Source organism: Globicephala melas, chromosome 3 (assembly GCF_963455315.2).
Source record: "Globicephala melas chromosome 3, mGloMel1.2, whole genome shotgun sequence".
In the NCBI taxonomy this organism is placed as follows: domain Eukaryota; kingdom Metazoa; phylum Chordata; class Mammalia; order Artiodactyla; family Delphinidae; genus Globicephala; species Globicephala melas.
Window position 1 is genome coordinate 114,393,240 of NC_083316.1, and position 17,138 is coordinate 114,410,377.

At 43.7% G+C, this 17,138-nt stretch overlaps 1 protein-coding gene across 5 annotated transcripts in view; it reads right to left on the bottom strand.

Annotated features, from left to right (window-relative positions):
- The window catches only part of KLHL3 (kelch like family member 3), a 110,049-nt gene that overhangs the window by 22,434 nt on the left and 70,477 nt on the right, over nucleotides 1–17,138 (bottom strand). For all 5 annotated transcript variants that reach the window (XM_060296248.1, XM_060296249.1, XM_030869540.2 and 2 more), the window contains 2 exons: nucleotides 12,109–12,225; nucleotides 8,288–8,437 (listed from right to left, as the gene is read on the bottom strand). In XM_060296248.1, coding sequence (XP_060152231.1) covers nucleotides 8,288–8,437; nucleotides 12,109–12,225 — 267 coding nt within the window. The remainder of the gene's footprint in view (nucleotides 1–8,287; nucleotides 8,438–12,108; nucleotides 12,226–17,138) is intronic.

The following is a 17,138-nucleotide window of genomic DNA, read 5'->3' on the forward strand; positions in this document are numbered from 1 at the left end:
GACTGTGTCAGTGCAGGCATGTTGGTCCCTCCTCACAACATGACAACTGCTCTGTGTCTGAGAGCCATCAGGTAGCAGAGACTAGCCAGGAGGAGGGCAGGAAGTGAACAGCGCAGAGCTTTCCAGCCCATTTGTGCATCAGGACCCTAACCCTAAGTCATTAGACTCGGCACTCAGGGGAGTGGAATGACCCAGGCTCTGCACACCTTGTTCATCAGGCAAGAGTAGAGTGTGTGTCCAAACTCTCTTCCATGACCGGTGAACTGGGCAGAAGGCAGGCCCAGCCAGTCGGTCCCTCGGGCCAGGGCAGGAAGCAAGAGTCTCTCTTACCCTGGTGCGTGGGGCCGCAGGGCTAACACCAAAAATTCATCCGAAGGAGCATGTTGAGGTCGAGGCAGAAGACTTGTCCCAGCAGGTTCTGAGCAACAGGTGCTCCAGGCAAGGACTGACAGCCAAGGTGCACGGACCACGAGAGGTGAAGAAGCAGCAGCACGGGAGCAAGACCCACGGAGGAGAGCAGGAGTGGGAAACGGACTTTGGAGTCAGACACACCTGCGCTCAAATACCAGCCCCGTCACTAACTAGCTGTGTGAACCTGGGCAGGCACTTAACCTTGCCAAGCTCGCTTCCATCACCTAAAATATCAGGATAATAGGATGTTTCTCCCATGGGTGTCAGGAGGCTTAAATGATATAAAGCATTTAGCACAGCGTTCGGTAAACAGCACACAGTAAATGTTAACTTCTATTATTAGATCAACACCAGCATCATTACTACCATTTAAAGCAGCTGCTAAAACAGATTCCCAACAAATGGTAGAAAAGGACGCTTATGATCTGTGAACGGGAAAGTGAGCGCCAGTAATTCCAGGGATAATGACGGGGGGTTTTCAGGACCCCAGGGTGTTTCCCAGGGTCTTGCCTGGGTCCATTTAAAGGACCGAGATGCGGGAGGAGCAGTGTCCATCCGTGGGCCTGGCCCAGGTGAGAAGTCATCCTACCCACCCTGCCAACAGCCTTGTTTCCAACACTGTCTTCTGAAGGCAGGACAGACCAACTCAGGAGGAAGCCACCCACTTCCAGCCCAAATGGCTTAATGGCTTTTTGGTGTCATTTTAAAGAGTTGAATAAAGATGTCAACTGCACTGAAATGACAGTGAAAAGTGCCAGATTCAGTACATCTCCAAAGGGTTTATTTGCATCTTCCCGGAACCTCATTTCTCTGCTGCCATCTGCAGCACAAGGTAATGCAGGAGTATCGTGAGTGGCTGGGAGTCAGCCCCTGGTTGTCCATGGCAACCCAGCCTCAGGGAAAGTGCTGGGTGGTGAACGTGTGGGAGCCCAGATGATGCTATTAGCTGTTCTGGCTTGAATATGTCAGTATGATCAATGCATATATGGCACAAGAAAAAAACACCCTTCTTAGCCTCTGCAGCTATCTCAAGGCAGAATCTTGTTTCTTTCAGGGAGGAGGTTTGGCTGGCAAACAGGTTCTCTGCTGAGAATTGCTGAGAACAATGTGCAAATCTCTCTCCACCCCTTTGTTTCTCAAAGTCAGCTCTGTCAGAAAGCCAACTTGGACTGAATTCATGAAAGCACAAGCCAGCTGGCCCTTGGAATTCCTGTGGCCACTCCTCCAAGTAGCCCCATTGTCTCTCAACGTCTCTTCTTCCTCCTTTTATTTGGCCACTTGTATATTTCTACCTTACTTTCTCAGAGGGACTTCTTAAAAGTCCTCAGAGGGTAGGAATCAGGTTTCTTTCTACCCAGTACTCAGCTAAAATGCTTTTGTGAAACGTGGAGGCAAGGTCTGAAGTCAGTCACCCTGGACTTAAATCTCAGCTTAGCTATTTACTAGCTGTGCTTCCAGATACATCGCAAATTCTTTGATATTCCTCCACTCAAGACATGGAACTTAATCACCACCCCCTCCCTTGAGTGTGGGGTAGACTTGCTGACTCGCACCCAGGAAATAAAATACAGCAGATGTGATGGGACATCACTTTGAGAGAAGGTTATTTAAAGACTACAGCTTCTGTCATGGGCGTGCTCTCTCATTCTTTTGCTGTAGAATCACTCACTCTGGGGAAGCCAGCTGCCATGTCATGAGGACACCCGAGCAGCTTATGGAGAGGCCTGTGGGGTGGGGAACTGATACCTACAAGCAACCACAAGCGTAAGCTTAGAATCAGATCCTCCCCAAACAAGCCTGGGGGTGACTGCAGTCCCAACCAGCAGCTCAACTACAACCCCACCAGAGGCCCTGGGCCAGGATGACCCAGCTAAGCCTTTCCAGGATCCCTGCCCACAGAAACTAAGATAACAAACGTTTGCTGTGTCAAGCCACCAAGGTTAGGGTAATCTGGAATGCAGAAACTAATACACGGCGAGTAGGTGACATAACCCGAGATCCAACTTCCCCATGTGTAAAAGGGGGATAACGACAATTTTGAAAATCTTATTAGATAATAAATGTAAATCACTCAGCTCAGCGCTTGGCACGTGCTCAGCAATTAGACCTGCTACTATCATCTTTGTGGGGTTAGTATCATGTGATGGTCAAAAGCAAAGACTTTGAGTTGGCCAGACCTATAAAGAACTCTTACAACTCAATAAGTAGAAAATAATTTTTTAAATGGGGAAAGATTTGAACAAAGACTTCACCAAAGAAGACAAACAAATGGCAAATAAGCACATGAAAAGATGCTCAACATCATTAATCATTAGAGAAATGCACATTAAAACCACAGTGAGATACGACCACATACCTACTAGAACGGCCAAATTTTTTTTTAAATAGATAATACAAGGAGTGGTGAGACAGTTGAGTAACAAGAACTCTCATACGTTCCTGATGGGAAAGCACAATGGCACAGTCATCTTGAAAGACAGTTTAGCAATTTCTTAAAAAGTTAAACTTACAGTTACCATTCAGCCCAACAATCCTACTCCCAAGAGAATTTAAAGTATTTACCCAAGAGAAATTAAAATACTTGTCCACACAAAAATCTGTGAGTGAATGTTCAAAGCAGCTTTATTTGTAATAGCCAAAAACTGAACACCCAAATGTCCATCAGCCAGTAAATGGATAAACAAATTACAGTCCATCCATACAATGGAATATTCCTTAGCAATATAAAGGAATTAACTCTTAATACATGCAACAACATGGATGAATCTCAAAAACATGATGCAAAGAGAAATAAGGCAAGATCAAAAGGCTACATATGGCATAATTACAATACATTTATGACATTCTAGAAAAGAGAAGACTGTAAGGACAGAAATCAGATCAGTAGCTGTCAGGAGCTGGGGGTGGGAGAAGGCGCTTGACTACAAAGCAGCACAAGGGAAATTTTTGGAGTGATTAAAATATTCTATATTTTGATGAGGATGGTGGATATATGACGGCATGCATTTATCAAAATTCATCAAACTGCATCCCTTTTTAAAAAGAGCAAATTTTACTGTGAATAAATTATTGTACCTCAATAAATAGGAATTTTAAAAAATATGGGATGTTGATAATGAGGAAAGCTACGCATGTGTGGGGGCAGAAGGTATATGGGGAATCTCTGTACCTTCCCCTCAATTTTTAAAAAAATAGTTATTGGGGCTTCCCTGGTGGCGCAGTGGTTGAGAGTCCACCTGCCGACGCGGGGGACACAGGTTCGTGCCCCAGTCCAGGAAGATTCCACATGCTGCGGAGTGGCTAGGCCCGTGAGCCATGGCCGCTGAGCCTGCGCGTCCGGAGCCTGTGCTCCACAACGGGAGAGGCCACAACAGTGAGAGGCCCGTGTACCAGAAAAAAAAAAAAAAATTTATTTATTTATTTGGCTGCGCCACATCTTAGTTGCAGCCCACAGGATCTTTGTTGCTGCATGCAGGATCTTCATTGTGGCACAGGAGATCTTTAGTTGCAGCATGCAGGATCTTAGTCCCTGACCAGGGATTGAACCCAGGCTCCCTGCACTGGGAGCGTAGAGTCTTAACCACTGGACCACCAGGGAAGTCCCCCCCTCAATTTTGCTATGAATCTAAAACTGCTCTAGAAATATAAAGTACTAACTTAAAAAAAAAAGAAGTAAATGTATTAGAAATGCATCTCAATGAGATGAATGAGATATGATAGAGCTTTAATTAAAGAATATTTTGATGCGAAAGAAAAAAAAGAAAGATGAAGAGAAGGAAGGAAGGGAGGGAGGGAGGGAGGAAGGAAGGAAAAATAGGGAGAGGGAAGTAACAAGAAAGAAAAGAGAAAAGAAAAGGAAGAGAAAGAAAAGAATCTTTTTTTATCTGCCACCAAAACGTGAAAACCTGTCCCTGAAGGCAGTTTGGTACAAGACTTTGGAGTGGAACAGACCTTGTTCAAACCCCAGCTCTGCACTTACTAGCTGTATTACTGGGCAAGTTACTTAACCTCTCTGATTAAACTCTGTAAAGTAAGCATATGACTAGCACTGGCCTATTATTATCATGATTTAAAGAGATAAGGCACAGTCCATAATCCTCAAAGTGACAGCTCCCCTCAGCACACCCCACTCCTCAAACCCACAGTGGAGATCTTGTTAATTCAAGTGCCCACACAATGGTGACAGGAGTAGAGGCTGAGAAGCAGCATGGACAATATAACCTTAAATCATTTAAGGATTAAAGCTGGGGGAACAATGAGGCAAAGAGCAGCAACGCCTTTTTTTAAATTCCTTCAACAGATTCAAAGGAAGTCATGGTGCCAGTCGCCTGCAGAAGGCCATGTGCTCAGAAACCTAAACATTTTCATTTGGAAAATAAATGGTTCCTAAGGAGTAGAGGCGACAGGGGGACAACTTTGGCCTCCTGAAACAGGGGGTGGACTCTTCTCAATTATAGAATCAATATCTGGGAAGGGACACAAGGTATGTTGCAGAGGTGGGGAGCGGGGGGTGGGGGGAGGGTTGTCTCAAGCATGCTTAGTCCAGGCTCAGATACAAACTTGGCTTTGATTTTCAAAACTGTCTTTTCATGGGTGTGTGCTGTAAAAGCCAGACATGGAGCCTAGAAAAGGAGAGGCCACTGGGTAGGGTCACCACACAAAGAAAATGGGCCAGCTCTGCACCATTTCCTTAGCTCCAGAATACACTCCCCAGGAAAAGACGTCATTAACCTGATATTAGATAGGATGAGAACCTCAGTTTTCAAAGAGAAAAGTCACAGACAAGCAATAAGGCCAGCTGAAAACCCGGGATATAAAAAAACCGCCTGCACACAAAACAACAGTGCACCTTAGAATCAATATTCTCCAGACACAAAGCTGGTAGAAATTTAGATCATAATGAGGGTGATATTCAAGTCCATGGGAGAGAGAGATTATTTAATAAGATAACTTTGAGGCAACAGCCTCATGATCTGCAATACAAATAAACCTGAATTCCTACCCTCACTCTTTACACCAAAACAAATTCTAAGTGCATCAAAGATTCAAACATAAAACAGAAATCATAAAAGTACTTGAAGAAAACACAGAGTATTTTTTTTTTAAATCTCAGAGCAGAGAAAACATTTCTAAGCAAAACCTAAGCTATAAAGCAGAAGATAGATTAATTTGACTACTTATTATTTTTCGGGATTCAAAATGTTACAAACAAGTTTAGAGACAAACTACAAACTAAGAAAAAAATATGTAAAACACATACAAGGGCCTAAACTCTTTAAAAAGAGCATGTAAAAACCATTAATTTAAAAAATACAGTCTAACAGAAAAATGGGCAAAGGACATGAACAGGGAATTTCCACACCTCCCAAATATACAAATGCCAATAATCCTTTGAAACCAAGATTAATCTTACTCACAATTAAAGAAATGCAAACCAAAACAAGATGCCATCTTTTAAAGGATATTTGACACATATATGTTTAGATATTTTAAAAAATGGAAATTATTGCAAGGCCCATCAATAGATGACAGTTACATAAATAATAGCACATAAATATAATTAAATGCCATGCACCTATTACAATTTAAATGATGTTTTTACCCATAGTGATAACATTGAATGCAGTCTGTAGCATCTGGTTGAGTAAGAGAAAAAGATTTCAATCTGTGTAGCAAGAGTCCATTTATCTAAAAGTGTACAGTTTGACCTATTTGTGAATAAGTGCACAGAGATACATCTGGAAGAAAATTCATCAAAATGATAGCAGTGACTGTCCCTGGGTGGAAGGATTTCAGGTGATTTTTACTTTATTTTGAAATCCTTTTAATAATCTACAATGAGCATACATTTCTATAATCAAAGAAAGCTAAGTTATTTTCATTTTGAAAAAGATGAAGAAGTTTTGATGCAATGTTCCAACAAAACAAAACGCATCGGGCTTCCCTGGTGGCGCAGTGGTTGAGAGTCCGCCTGCCGATGCAGGGGACACGGGTTCGTGCCCCGGTTCGGGAAGATCCCACATGCCGCGGAGCGGCTGGGCCCGTGAGTCATGGCCGCTGAGCCTGCGCATCCGGAGCCTGTGCTCCGCAACGGGAGAGGCCACAACAGTGAGAGGCCCGCATACCGCAAAAAAAAAAAAAAAAAACGCATCAACATGCAATAAGGCAAATGGTCCCAGGGCTGAGACCCATGCCCTGTGGCTGACCCTCCTAGCTGGCACTGTGCAACAGGAGGCAGACAGGTAGGTAAAAATCAGGTTTACAAAGGTGGAGCAGGTACAGGATGGTAAGGGTTCAAGAACAGGTTTGGAGCGGGAGAAAGACTCAATTCAAAACCTGATTCCAGGGGGCTTCCCTGGTAGCACAGCGGGTAAGAATCTGCCTGCCAATGTAGGGGACAGGGGTTCGAGCCCTGGTCTGGGAAGATCCCACATGCCGCGGAGCAACTAAGCCCATGCGCCACAACTACTGAGCCCGCGTGCCACAACTACTGAAGCACGTGCACCTAGAGCCCGTGCTCTGCAACCAGAGAAGCCACCGCAGTGAGAAGCTCACGCACCACAACAGAGTAGCCCCCGCTCACCGCAACTAGAGAAAGCCCACACGCAGCAATGAAGACACAACGCAGCCAAAAATAAATAAATTTATTAAAACAAAACCAAAAAAACCCTGGTTCCACCACATTAGCTGTGTTTACTTTGGGCAAGTCAGTTAATCTCTCTGATCCTCAGTTTCCTCCTTCCTGAACTAGGATAACTGCCTCTACTTTCTATACGATATCTTCAGCTCACTGCTTGGCACACAGTAAGTACTCAATAAATGTCAGCTGCTTATATTATTATCTGGGACATTTGTAACCTTTGTTCACATTGCAACCACTATGTTCTCCATGATCTGGGGTCACAGAGCAGAGTGGAGAGAAGCAAACCTCGGAAAATCCAAATATCTGGTCTTGGACAACATGCTTCTCTAGCCCCGTGAAACCCTTCCTGGAAGCAGCAGGTGGGAGTAAGGCAGCCAACCGCAAAGAGGAAGAGAAGGACAAGGCAAGGAATCCCTGGGTGCTGCCTAATTGTAGTGGATGAGCCAACACGACTCATTCCTCTCCTCTACCCTTCCTCCTGGGTTGGCTGGGACCTCCCCCTAGACTTCATGTTAGGATCCTGGAAAGACGACTCGAATGCCAAGGTAGAAAGGCCTTGAGAGACCATCTAGTGCAGCATCCTTCATTCTACATGTGAGGAACCTGAGGACCAAGGAGGGGAGGGGACTTGCAGGGAACCAGAGAGCCAGTACCCAGCACAGACCTTCCATCATGGTGTCCCCTCCTACGCTCATCCTTCCCTCCCCCTGCCTGCCCCCTCACACGCTCTCATTTCCCCCATCTTTCCCCCACTTCCTTACCTGTAGGACTCCTTAAGGGCCCCTTTCTCCTCTGGCAGCCCTAATTGTCCTTTGTGGCTCTGTGATGAGGGGAGAAACCAGACTAGGACTGTTCTGACTCAAAGAATGGCCTAGAAAGAGGACTGCTGTGGCCATCACTACGTCAAGACCCACCCAGCTACTCCTCTGCTTCCAAAAGAAACAGAGCCCAAACCATGGTGTAAAACAGGAAGGGAAGAAGAAAGAGACCTGAGTTATTCACAATCCTTCCTGGTGACAGTGAAGGTTACCTTGAAACCCTTAGGAAAGGAAGACCCCGGAAGAGAGAGGTACCAGCAGATTCACGAGGAACCAGCAGACTCCATCTCCTAGGCGGTAAATACAACCGAGATGCAGGGCAGCCATGGGTGAGGAGAGACTTGGAGACAGGAGTACAAGGCCATTTTCCCAGATCACAGTTCCAACTCTTGGCAGTGACTGGGCTGGGGCTTACCTTGGGCAGGCTAACTGGAGTCCTGGGCTTCGTCCTTGGGTTTTTAATCAAGAGCCTCTGATCCAGAGGGAGAAGATGATATTTCATGGCCTCGATGAGGAAGTCCTTACAGGTGTTGTTATTCTTTATCAAAGCTTCTTCTTCAACTGTCTAGAGGTAATAACCCATAGGTGATCCTGGTGCAGAACTCGGCCCCATTTCCCAAGCCATCTCCCTGGGCTGAGTCATTCCTGTACTCTCATACTCATTCGTTCCCATACCACACCATCTCAGACCCTAAGACAAAGGTCCACAGAGTTACAGCTTAGTGCCCACCTCCTGCATCTCAAGAGAACAATGGAGCAGGTGATTAAGCTCTGGCATCAAGCAGGCAGGGATACAAATCCCAGCTCTACCACTTAACTCCTCTGATCCTCAGTTTCCTCATCTGTAAGATGTAAGATGGGCATATTAAAGTCCCCCACAACCTCATAGGTTGTGTTTGTTTGTTTGTTTATAGGCTTAACGAGATTATGCAAAACAAAGACAACTGATTGTCCCTAAAGCTTCTTTCCACATGCCTTCTGGTTAGAATGTATTATAATGTTTAAGGCAAATGGCCAGATATTTGAGAGAAGGAGAGGGAGGGAAAGAGGAAGACGGTGGGATGCATCGGCCAACCTTTGGAGGCACTGGGTATAATAAGGTGATATTCAAGAAGAAGAATTCATATTCATTATCTTAGAGTGCAAGCCTCAGGGAGAAGTGTCCAGTGAGGCACTCTCCAACAAAGCAGTGGTATCAGAGCAGAAAGAATGTCCTACACAAAAGTCCCACCAACTGACCTCCACTTGGACTGCATCTAAGCTGGGGCTGTGGCTTCTTCATGCCTTATTCTAGAGCCAAGGACTTAAGCAGGTGCTCATCAAGTGTGGGCCTAAATATTTCATAAGCAAAGCTAAGGATGAACCATGCTGGTACTCTGACTCTCAAATCTCCACCCTTGGGCACAGGTCAGATTGCTACGTGGCATAACTGTAAGGGGTAGTGTGGTCTTCAGAGGCTACTTCATGTCTTCTTTGCTGGAGTGTTTGGGAGCTGTTGGCAAGGTCAATTCCATTCAGCAGCTAACGGTGATTGAATGTCTCCTGGCTGGGCAGCTCAGTGCTGGACCCCGGGGAGAAAATGATGCACAAGACAAGGGTTCTGACCCAGAGGCCCTCAGGTCCAGTCAGAGAATGAGAAGGGCCTCCCCACCTCAATTATCTCAGTCCTCAAGCTGTCATGCACAGGCCTGGCTGAGCCGCTCCTGGGTCCCCCACCTGTAACTAGGAATGGGAATGCGGCCAGGGCCATCACCTGCTGGGTAGTGTTGGAGATGGCAGGAAAAGAAGGATCAGTGAGGGCGCCTCTGTTACCTCTGGACACCTCCTTCCCCACAGACTATCCCCAGGGACACTCCGTTTTCTTGGAAGGTTTTTTTCCCTCCTACTGAGGGATTGAGGCAGGTAGGGACAAATCATAAACGTTTGGGGTCAGTTAAAAATGAAAAAGGGTGGGAGAGGATCTCTTTAAAAGCTTGGGAAGAAGGAAAAATGCATGAGTAGCTACTTCTCCCAAAGAACTCATTCGGCTTGAATGAAAAGCTCCCTGAGAGAGTTAGTACTTCATGGGTACAGAGTTTCAATTTGGGATGATGAAAAAGTTTTAGAAATGGGTATGGTTGTACAGCACAGTGAATGCAATTAATGCCACTGAACTGTACACTTAAAATGGTTACCATGATGAAGTTTATATTGTACATATTTTATCACAAGGACAAATTTTTAAATAAGATATGGCATGTTATACACTTGGCACAATATTTGTAAATATTTAATAAAAGCCTAAAAAAGGTTAGCTATTAAAAGAAAACAACAACAACAAAACAACTCCCCCAGAAGTCAGTGTTGGTACAGGTCTTCCCAGAGCTTTCCTTCCTCTCAGCCTCCTCCTCTACCATCAGCCATCCCCAGTGGTTAGACTAGTTTGACGTTTCAAGGTCAAATGAATGGTTTTTTGCGGGGAGGGGGTTGTTGTTGTTTTTTAACATCTTTATTGGAGAAAATGAGTGTTAATGAAACATCTCCTTCCAGAGGTGTTCTGAAAAAAAAAGTCCCACACAACAGTTCTCATGCACATTGTCTCTGAGCTCCTCCTTCTCCAGATCTAAACCTGACCTTGCCCTAATAACCCAGGAACTATTTCCTAAAGTCTTCATTAAATTTCCATTGTGGGTACCTGACGGAGGTTGTGCGCAGGGGTATCTGAAGCCCCTTTAGCTTTCTTCGGAACCCAAGTCCACAAGCCGCCCTTCCTCCTTGTGAAAGTGAGACTGCACTGGAGGCCAGATGTCCGCCTTCACCAGTGGTCAGGCCCCACTCAGGATAGTGGGAGGTTTGGCTCTGACACGGGGAGCTCAGGTGGGTTCGGTGCCTCTGCTGAGGGGGCCTCTCCTACACGAAGGATGTGCGGCCACCAGGTGGCAGTGGTACCATCCAAAGTGTAAAACGCAGGACATGTATGAAGGCTTGAGAATATACGCCCCGGCCCCTGAGAAGAGGGCTGAGGTTCAGAGATTCAGAGACCATTCCACTGACTCCTGAGGCCTGTGATCAACAGCACCACAAGATGAAGACTATAAGTGCTGGTAAGGATACTCTCTCCCGCTACTACCAACGGTAGCAGTGGTCGTGAAGACCATAGAGACATCACTGAACACAGGGTTGTAGGCTTTTACATGGTTTATCTCATTCTATCCCCAAATGACCCTATAAGGGCAGGGGCTATTTTCACCAGATGAGAAGACAGAGGCTTAGCAAGGCTGAGGATTCGCCCAGGGTCTTACGGTCAAGAAGTGACGGAGCTCAGCTGCTGGGCTGCTGAACCTACTCTTATCCCGGCTTCACATCTGCCATTCCTCCCAGGGACTTCTTGAGGACGGCTGAGGGCTGGCCTACTGCCTTGGCACTTGTTATTTGTCTATTTAAGTTTTATCCTCTGCCTGCCTGGAAAACATCTAATGCCACTGACACTACAAAGTTAAGTCATGTAAAATATACAAACAGAAGAGAAAGTATTAAAGGTGGCGCCTGCTTAGGGAAGGTGGGTGGTCTAGAGCCAGACAGACTTGGATTTGAATCCTAACCCTGCCACTTACTAGCTGGTGACTCCAGATAAATCCCAACCTCCGTAAGCCTCAAAGCCCACATTTGTAAAAAGGGTATTTTAACCTCTGCTCACAGGGTTGTTACAAGGATTAAATGAGAAAATATGTGGCACCATGTTTTAGAGGAAGCAGACGCAGTATGTATTCCAGGCACTTGCGAAGAGCTGGTTTTTACAGTCCTGAATTGGGCCCCAAGTTGCCTAACACGAAGGCAAGAAGGGAACATAGAAACATGATGGAAATGACCCTTCTTGCTTCAGTTCTGTACAACAAAAACAGCTAATAACTTCTGTTGAACATGTGTCATCCCCAGCTCCATGCTAACACCTGAACCGCATCCTTACAGCTCCTTTGGTCCTCACAACAACCCTGCTGGGCTCTAGTATAATTTCCCTTCTAGGGAAAAAGAAACTGAGGCTTAAAGCTAAGAAGTAGAAGAGGAGGAACTAAACCTTAGTGTCTCATCCTCAAACCTTACACTACCATGCCTCACACTGAACCCAGTGGGTTGGTGCCCTCACTCCACAGAAAGGACCCAGGAAACTCACCACTCCATACAACCGGGGTTGCCCACTGCTACTCCTAGGAGGCCTGGGTGAGCAGGGAAGCGCTTGGTTCTTCACATAGCACTCACCTGGACAAGGTAATCCCTCGGTAAGAGAGGGAGACGGACGTGTTCCATCAGCTTTGCCATGTGCTCTAAACGGGTTTCTTTCTCATAATTGATCCATGAAATCACAGCTTCAAATACCTGTAAGGAAAATCAACATAGGTAACTTTTGCAAAGAGGCATTAACTTTAAACAGCTTTCAAACAACTTCCTCAACCTGAAAAAAGAAAGAAAAGTTACAAGTCATCCACAAAGGTGTTTAGGCTAATGTAAACACCTTTAAATTTAATACTTAAAATAAAACAAAAACACAAAGTCTCTACTATCTGACGTCAGAGAGTGCTCTCTCTCACACACACACACAGGTACGCTAAGAAAAACCTGCTACCCCAAACACAGAATCATCAAGGTTCATCGCAAAACAAAAATCAATTCCAATAGTTACCTCAGGGTAGAAATACAGAGCAGTAACTGAACCAAATTTTACAAAGACCGTCCAAGAGGACCAGAAGCCCTGGGGGCAATATCATCATACCCATCACACACCCCCGTCTCTTCATCTATCTCCCATGTTCATTTAATGCAGAATAAAAACAATAAAGATATCCTCTGCAAAAGCTGGCTGTAATGGTGAATGTGACACTGAATGACAGAAAATGGCAAAAATTTCTCCTTGGGTCAAATCTCTCCTTTGAGGAGAGATTTCATTTCTATACAAATCAAAATGGGGCTTCGAAGCAAAAAGGGGAATCTATGGTTTGGATGTTTGCCTTACTCAAGGTTAAGTTCAAATTCAAACTCTGTACCACCATATACACAGAGACACATAAACTTCAATGTTGGTAAGACAGCAGGGAAACCACCACTGTTAATGGAAACTTAACTAACGCGGCTTAAGAAGGGAAGGAAGAATTTGGCAATATCAATCAAAAATTCAAATGTGCATATCTTTGACCTAGAAATATCACTTCTAGAGCTCTAGTCAACAAAAACATTCACAAAAGTGGTGCAAGAATATGTGTTCCAAGATGTTTGCTGCAGCGTTTTTGTAACAGGATAAAAAAGGAAACAATCCAAAATCCACTAGTGGAGAAATTATTAAACTAGTATCGATACCATGGGATATTTTCAGCTCTTAAAAAACAATAATAACAATAACAAGTAGTAATAAGACAAAACACTTTCTTGCGCCAGAAAGCAAGAAAGTGCTCAAAGATTAAGGGGGACACGACGAACAGACACAGAGCGAGCTAGATGGCGCTTTTTCACTGCCGACGTCTGGGACAATTTAAACATCAAAAAGAAGAATGAAGAAATCAGTTCTGCGCTGACTGGGAAGGGGCCAAAGGAAACTTCTTCTGGTAATGGATATGTTCTTTATCTTGATAGGGCAGGAGCTATGTAAGCACAGGCACTTGTCAAAATGAATCTAATTTTACACTTAATATCTATACATTTCACTGGGTGTAAATCGTACCTCAATTTAAAATACTTTTAGTTAAAAGAAAAGGATAGTAATGAATCATAACCCAAAGAATAAAAAAAGAGTCCATGAGTCCGTAAGGACACTTTAGAAAGTGTGGGAAGGGCTGCTCTTCCCAGAAAAATGTCTTCTAATAAGGTAAAAGGGATGACAGAATAAGAAAAACATTGTTTTGCAACCACCAATGTAATAACTGATTCAGCAAAGACCGTCCATAGATGCTGAAATCATTGGGTGAAAAGTTGTTGGGAAAAAAGATATTCACGGTTCTCAAAGTGTCACCTGACAGATTACTTATTCATTACATGGGGAGAGTGGGGGTGCTTCAAACGGGTATATCTGACAGATACCACCTTTAACAAGTGGTCAAAGTCAGCACCACTAATAAATAGGACAAATTTATATTATTGTGTTAGCCAAAAAGTGCCTTCGGTTTTTAAGTAAAAAATAAAAGACACATTTTTCATTTTCACCAATAACTTTATTGAACAACATATTCACCGTTTTGTTCCACTACCTTCTGACATTTTTCAGGCAACTTCATAATTGCATCTTCCCAAAACTTTGTATCTTTTTGAGCAAAGAACTGTCCCAGGTGCCTTTCACAGTCTTCCAGGAAATTGAATTTTTTTCCATTAAGAGAATTTTGTAAAGACCTAAATAAATGGAAATCCGAAGGCGCACTGTCTGTTGAATATGTCTGATGAATCAGAACTTGCCAGCCAAGCTGTAACAGTTTCTGCCTTGTCATCAAAGAAACATGTGGTCTTGCATTATCCTGATGGAAGATTATGCATTTTCTGTTGACTGATTCTGGAGGCTTTTCGTTGAATGCTGCTTTCAGTTGGTCTAATTGGGAGCAGTACTTGTGAGAATTAATTGTTTGGTTTTCCGGAAGGAGCTCATAATAGAGGACTCCCTTCCAATCCCACCATATACACAACATCACCTTCTTTGGATGAAGACCGGCCTTTGGTGTGGTTGGTGGTGGTTCATTTCACTTGCCCCACGATCATTTCCATTCCACGTTATTGTACAGTATCCACTTTTTATTGCCAATCACAATTTGCTTTAAAAACAGAACGTTTTCATTACATTGGAGTGGAGAATCACATGCAAAAATGTGGTCAAGAAGGTTTTTTTCACTTAATTTATGTGGAACCCAAACATCAAAGCAATGAACACAACCAAGCTCACGCAAATGATTTTCAACACTTGATTTGGGTATTTGAATAAGTCAGCTCTCTCCCACGTAATACAACATTGATGGTTCTCAATTAATGTCTCAATTTGATCTCTATCAACTTCAACTGGTCTACCCAACCGTGGAGCATCATCCAGCGAGAAATCTCCAGCACAAAACTTCACAAACCACTTTTGACACGTTCGATCAGTCATAGCACCTTCTCCATGCGCTGCACAAACCTTTTTTTTGCGTTTCAGTTGGTTTTTACCTTCCTTGAAATAAGAAAGCATAATATGCTGAAAATGTTGCTTTTCTCCTTCCATCTTCAATATTAAAATGGCTACACAAAAATTCACCAATTTTGATGTCTTCTTTTTTTTAATGCATGCAAATATGACAGCTGTCACAATACAATCTAACAAAATTGTTTCAAATGAAGTTAAAAGACAACTAAGTGGGACTTCCCTGGTGGTCCAGTGGTAAAGAATCCGCCTTCCAATGCAGGGAATGTGGGTTCGATCCCTGGTCAGGGAACTAAGATTCCACATGCTGCAGGGCAACTAAGCCTGCGTATCACAACTACTGAGTTTGTGCGCCTCAACTGGAGAGCTTGCGTGCCACAAACTACAGAGCCCACATGCTCGGGAGCCCGAACGCTACAACTACAGAGCCCACGCATCTTGGAGCCCGTGTGCCACAACTAAAGAGAGAGAAAAAAACCCACATGCCACAACTAGAGAGAAGCCCACGCGCCGCAGCAAAGAGCCCACATGCTGCAATGAAAGATCCCGCATGCCTCACCAAACATGCCATGTGCCACAACCAAGACCCGATGCAGCCAAAAATAAATTTTAAAAATAAATAAATAATAAATCTTAAGAAAAACAAAAAACTAAGTGCTACTAGAGCCATCTTATGGAAAAAACCGAACGAACCTTTTGGCCAACCCAATACATTCCTGAATGTGATTTAATGAGAGGGAATCAGCATCCCCTAGGTAGTATTCTTTCTAAAATGTTTAACCTGAATCTTATAGTGAGGAAACAATCAGACAACTCCATGTGTGGAACACTCTACAACACAGGTGTCCTGGATTCTTCGAAACTGTTAGCATTATGAAAACCACTTAAAAAAAAAAAGGCAGGGAGATAGTTCCAGATTAAGGGGACTTAGAGACATGAGAACTAAATGGGAGGCATGATCCTTGTTTGAATCATGGATTAAAAAGAAACAACCATGAAAGACTTTTTCTGAGACTGTTAGGAAATTTGAATGCTGACTAGATATTTCTTTGGTATGATAATGGTTTATGGCTAGAAAAGGGAATTTCCTTGTTCTTAGGAGGTGCAAGCTAAAATACTTAGGGGTAAAGTGTCATGATGTCTGCAATTTACTGTCAAATGGTTCAGCAAAATAAAAGATTAAATAGAGAGAGAGAGAAAGAGAAAGCCAGTGAAGCACAACGTTAACAAATGGTGAATCTAGGTAAAGAGTATATGAATGTTCATTCTTTCCAACTTTAGTATAGGTTTGGAATTTTTCAAAATAAAAAGTGGAAGGGAGAAGAAAAGGACACAACCAAACTGGTGTAAATGATTTTCAGTGCTTGATTTGGATATTTTGAGCTATGTCAGCTATCTCCCGCGTGGTATAACGTTGATTGTTCTCAATTAATTTCTCGATTTGATCTCAATCCTACAACAAAATTTACAATTTCAAAATTCAAAGTTGAAAGCTATATCTCCCGGGGTGGGTAAAAAACCTCCAATTTTTCTTACCCTAACTATATTTTTGTGTGTATTGATATGTTAATAATGCTTTGGCCCTATTTCCTAAACATATACTTAAGTCAGGCTAAGCATACTCAGATTGAACAAGATATCAGGAAGGAATCCGTCAGAAAGGGAAGGGAAGGGAAGAGAGATGAGTGGAATGGAACAGAAGGGAAGGAGCAGTATGTATGTATAGTTTGCTACCCTTTCTATATAAAATAACCTATATGTGTACAAACATAGACACACCATGGAAATTCTCCTTGTCTAGTTCATTTTTTTTTAATTATTAACTGTCACAGAGCTATGTGTCTCACCCTTATCACATTATTTTGTAAACAGCTGTGTGTTTCTTCAAGTAGCCCTTAAGATCCCTGAAACAGGGACCTTGTCTTACTTGCTGGCGCATAACACACACTCAAATATGTTTTAATGAATGAATGGACAAATGAGTTCAGAATAAGCACGTAAGCAGGCTGGAACAGACAGCAGGACTGGGGAAGCAGAGGCTGGTATCTTGGTGGGGAGGGCAGAGCCAGGCCACAGACCAAAGGATGCTGGAGACTCCTTGCTTTTGCTGTGTTAGGAGGTGAGCAGCCATGGTTCTGTCCTG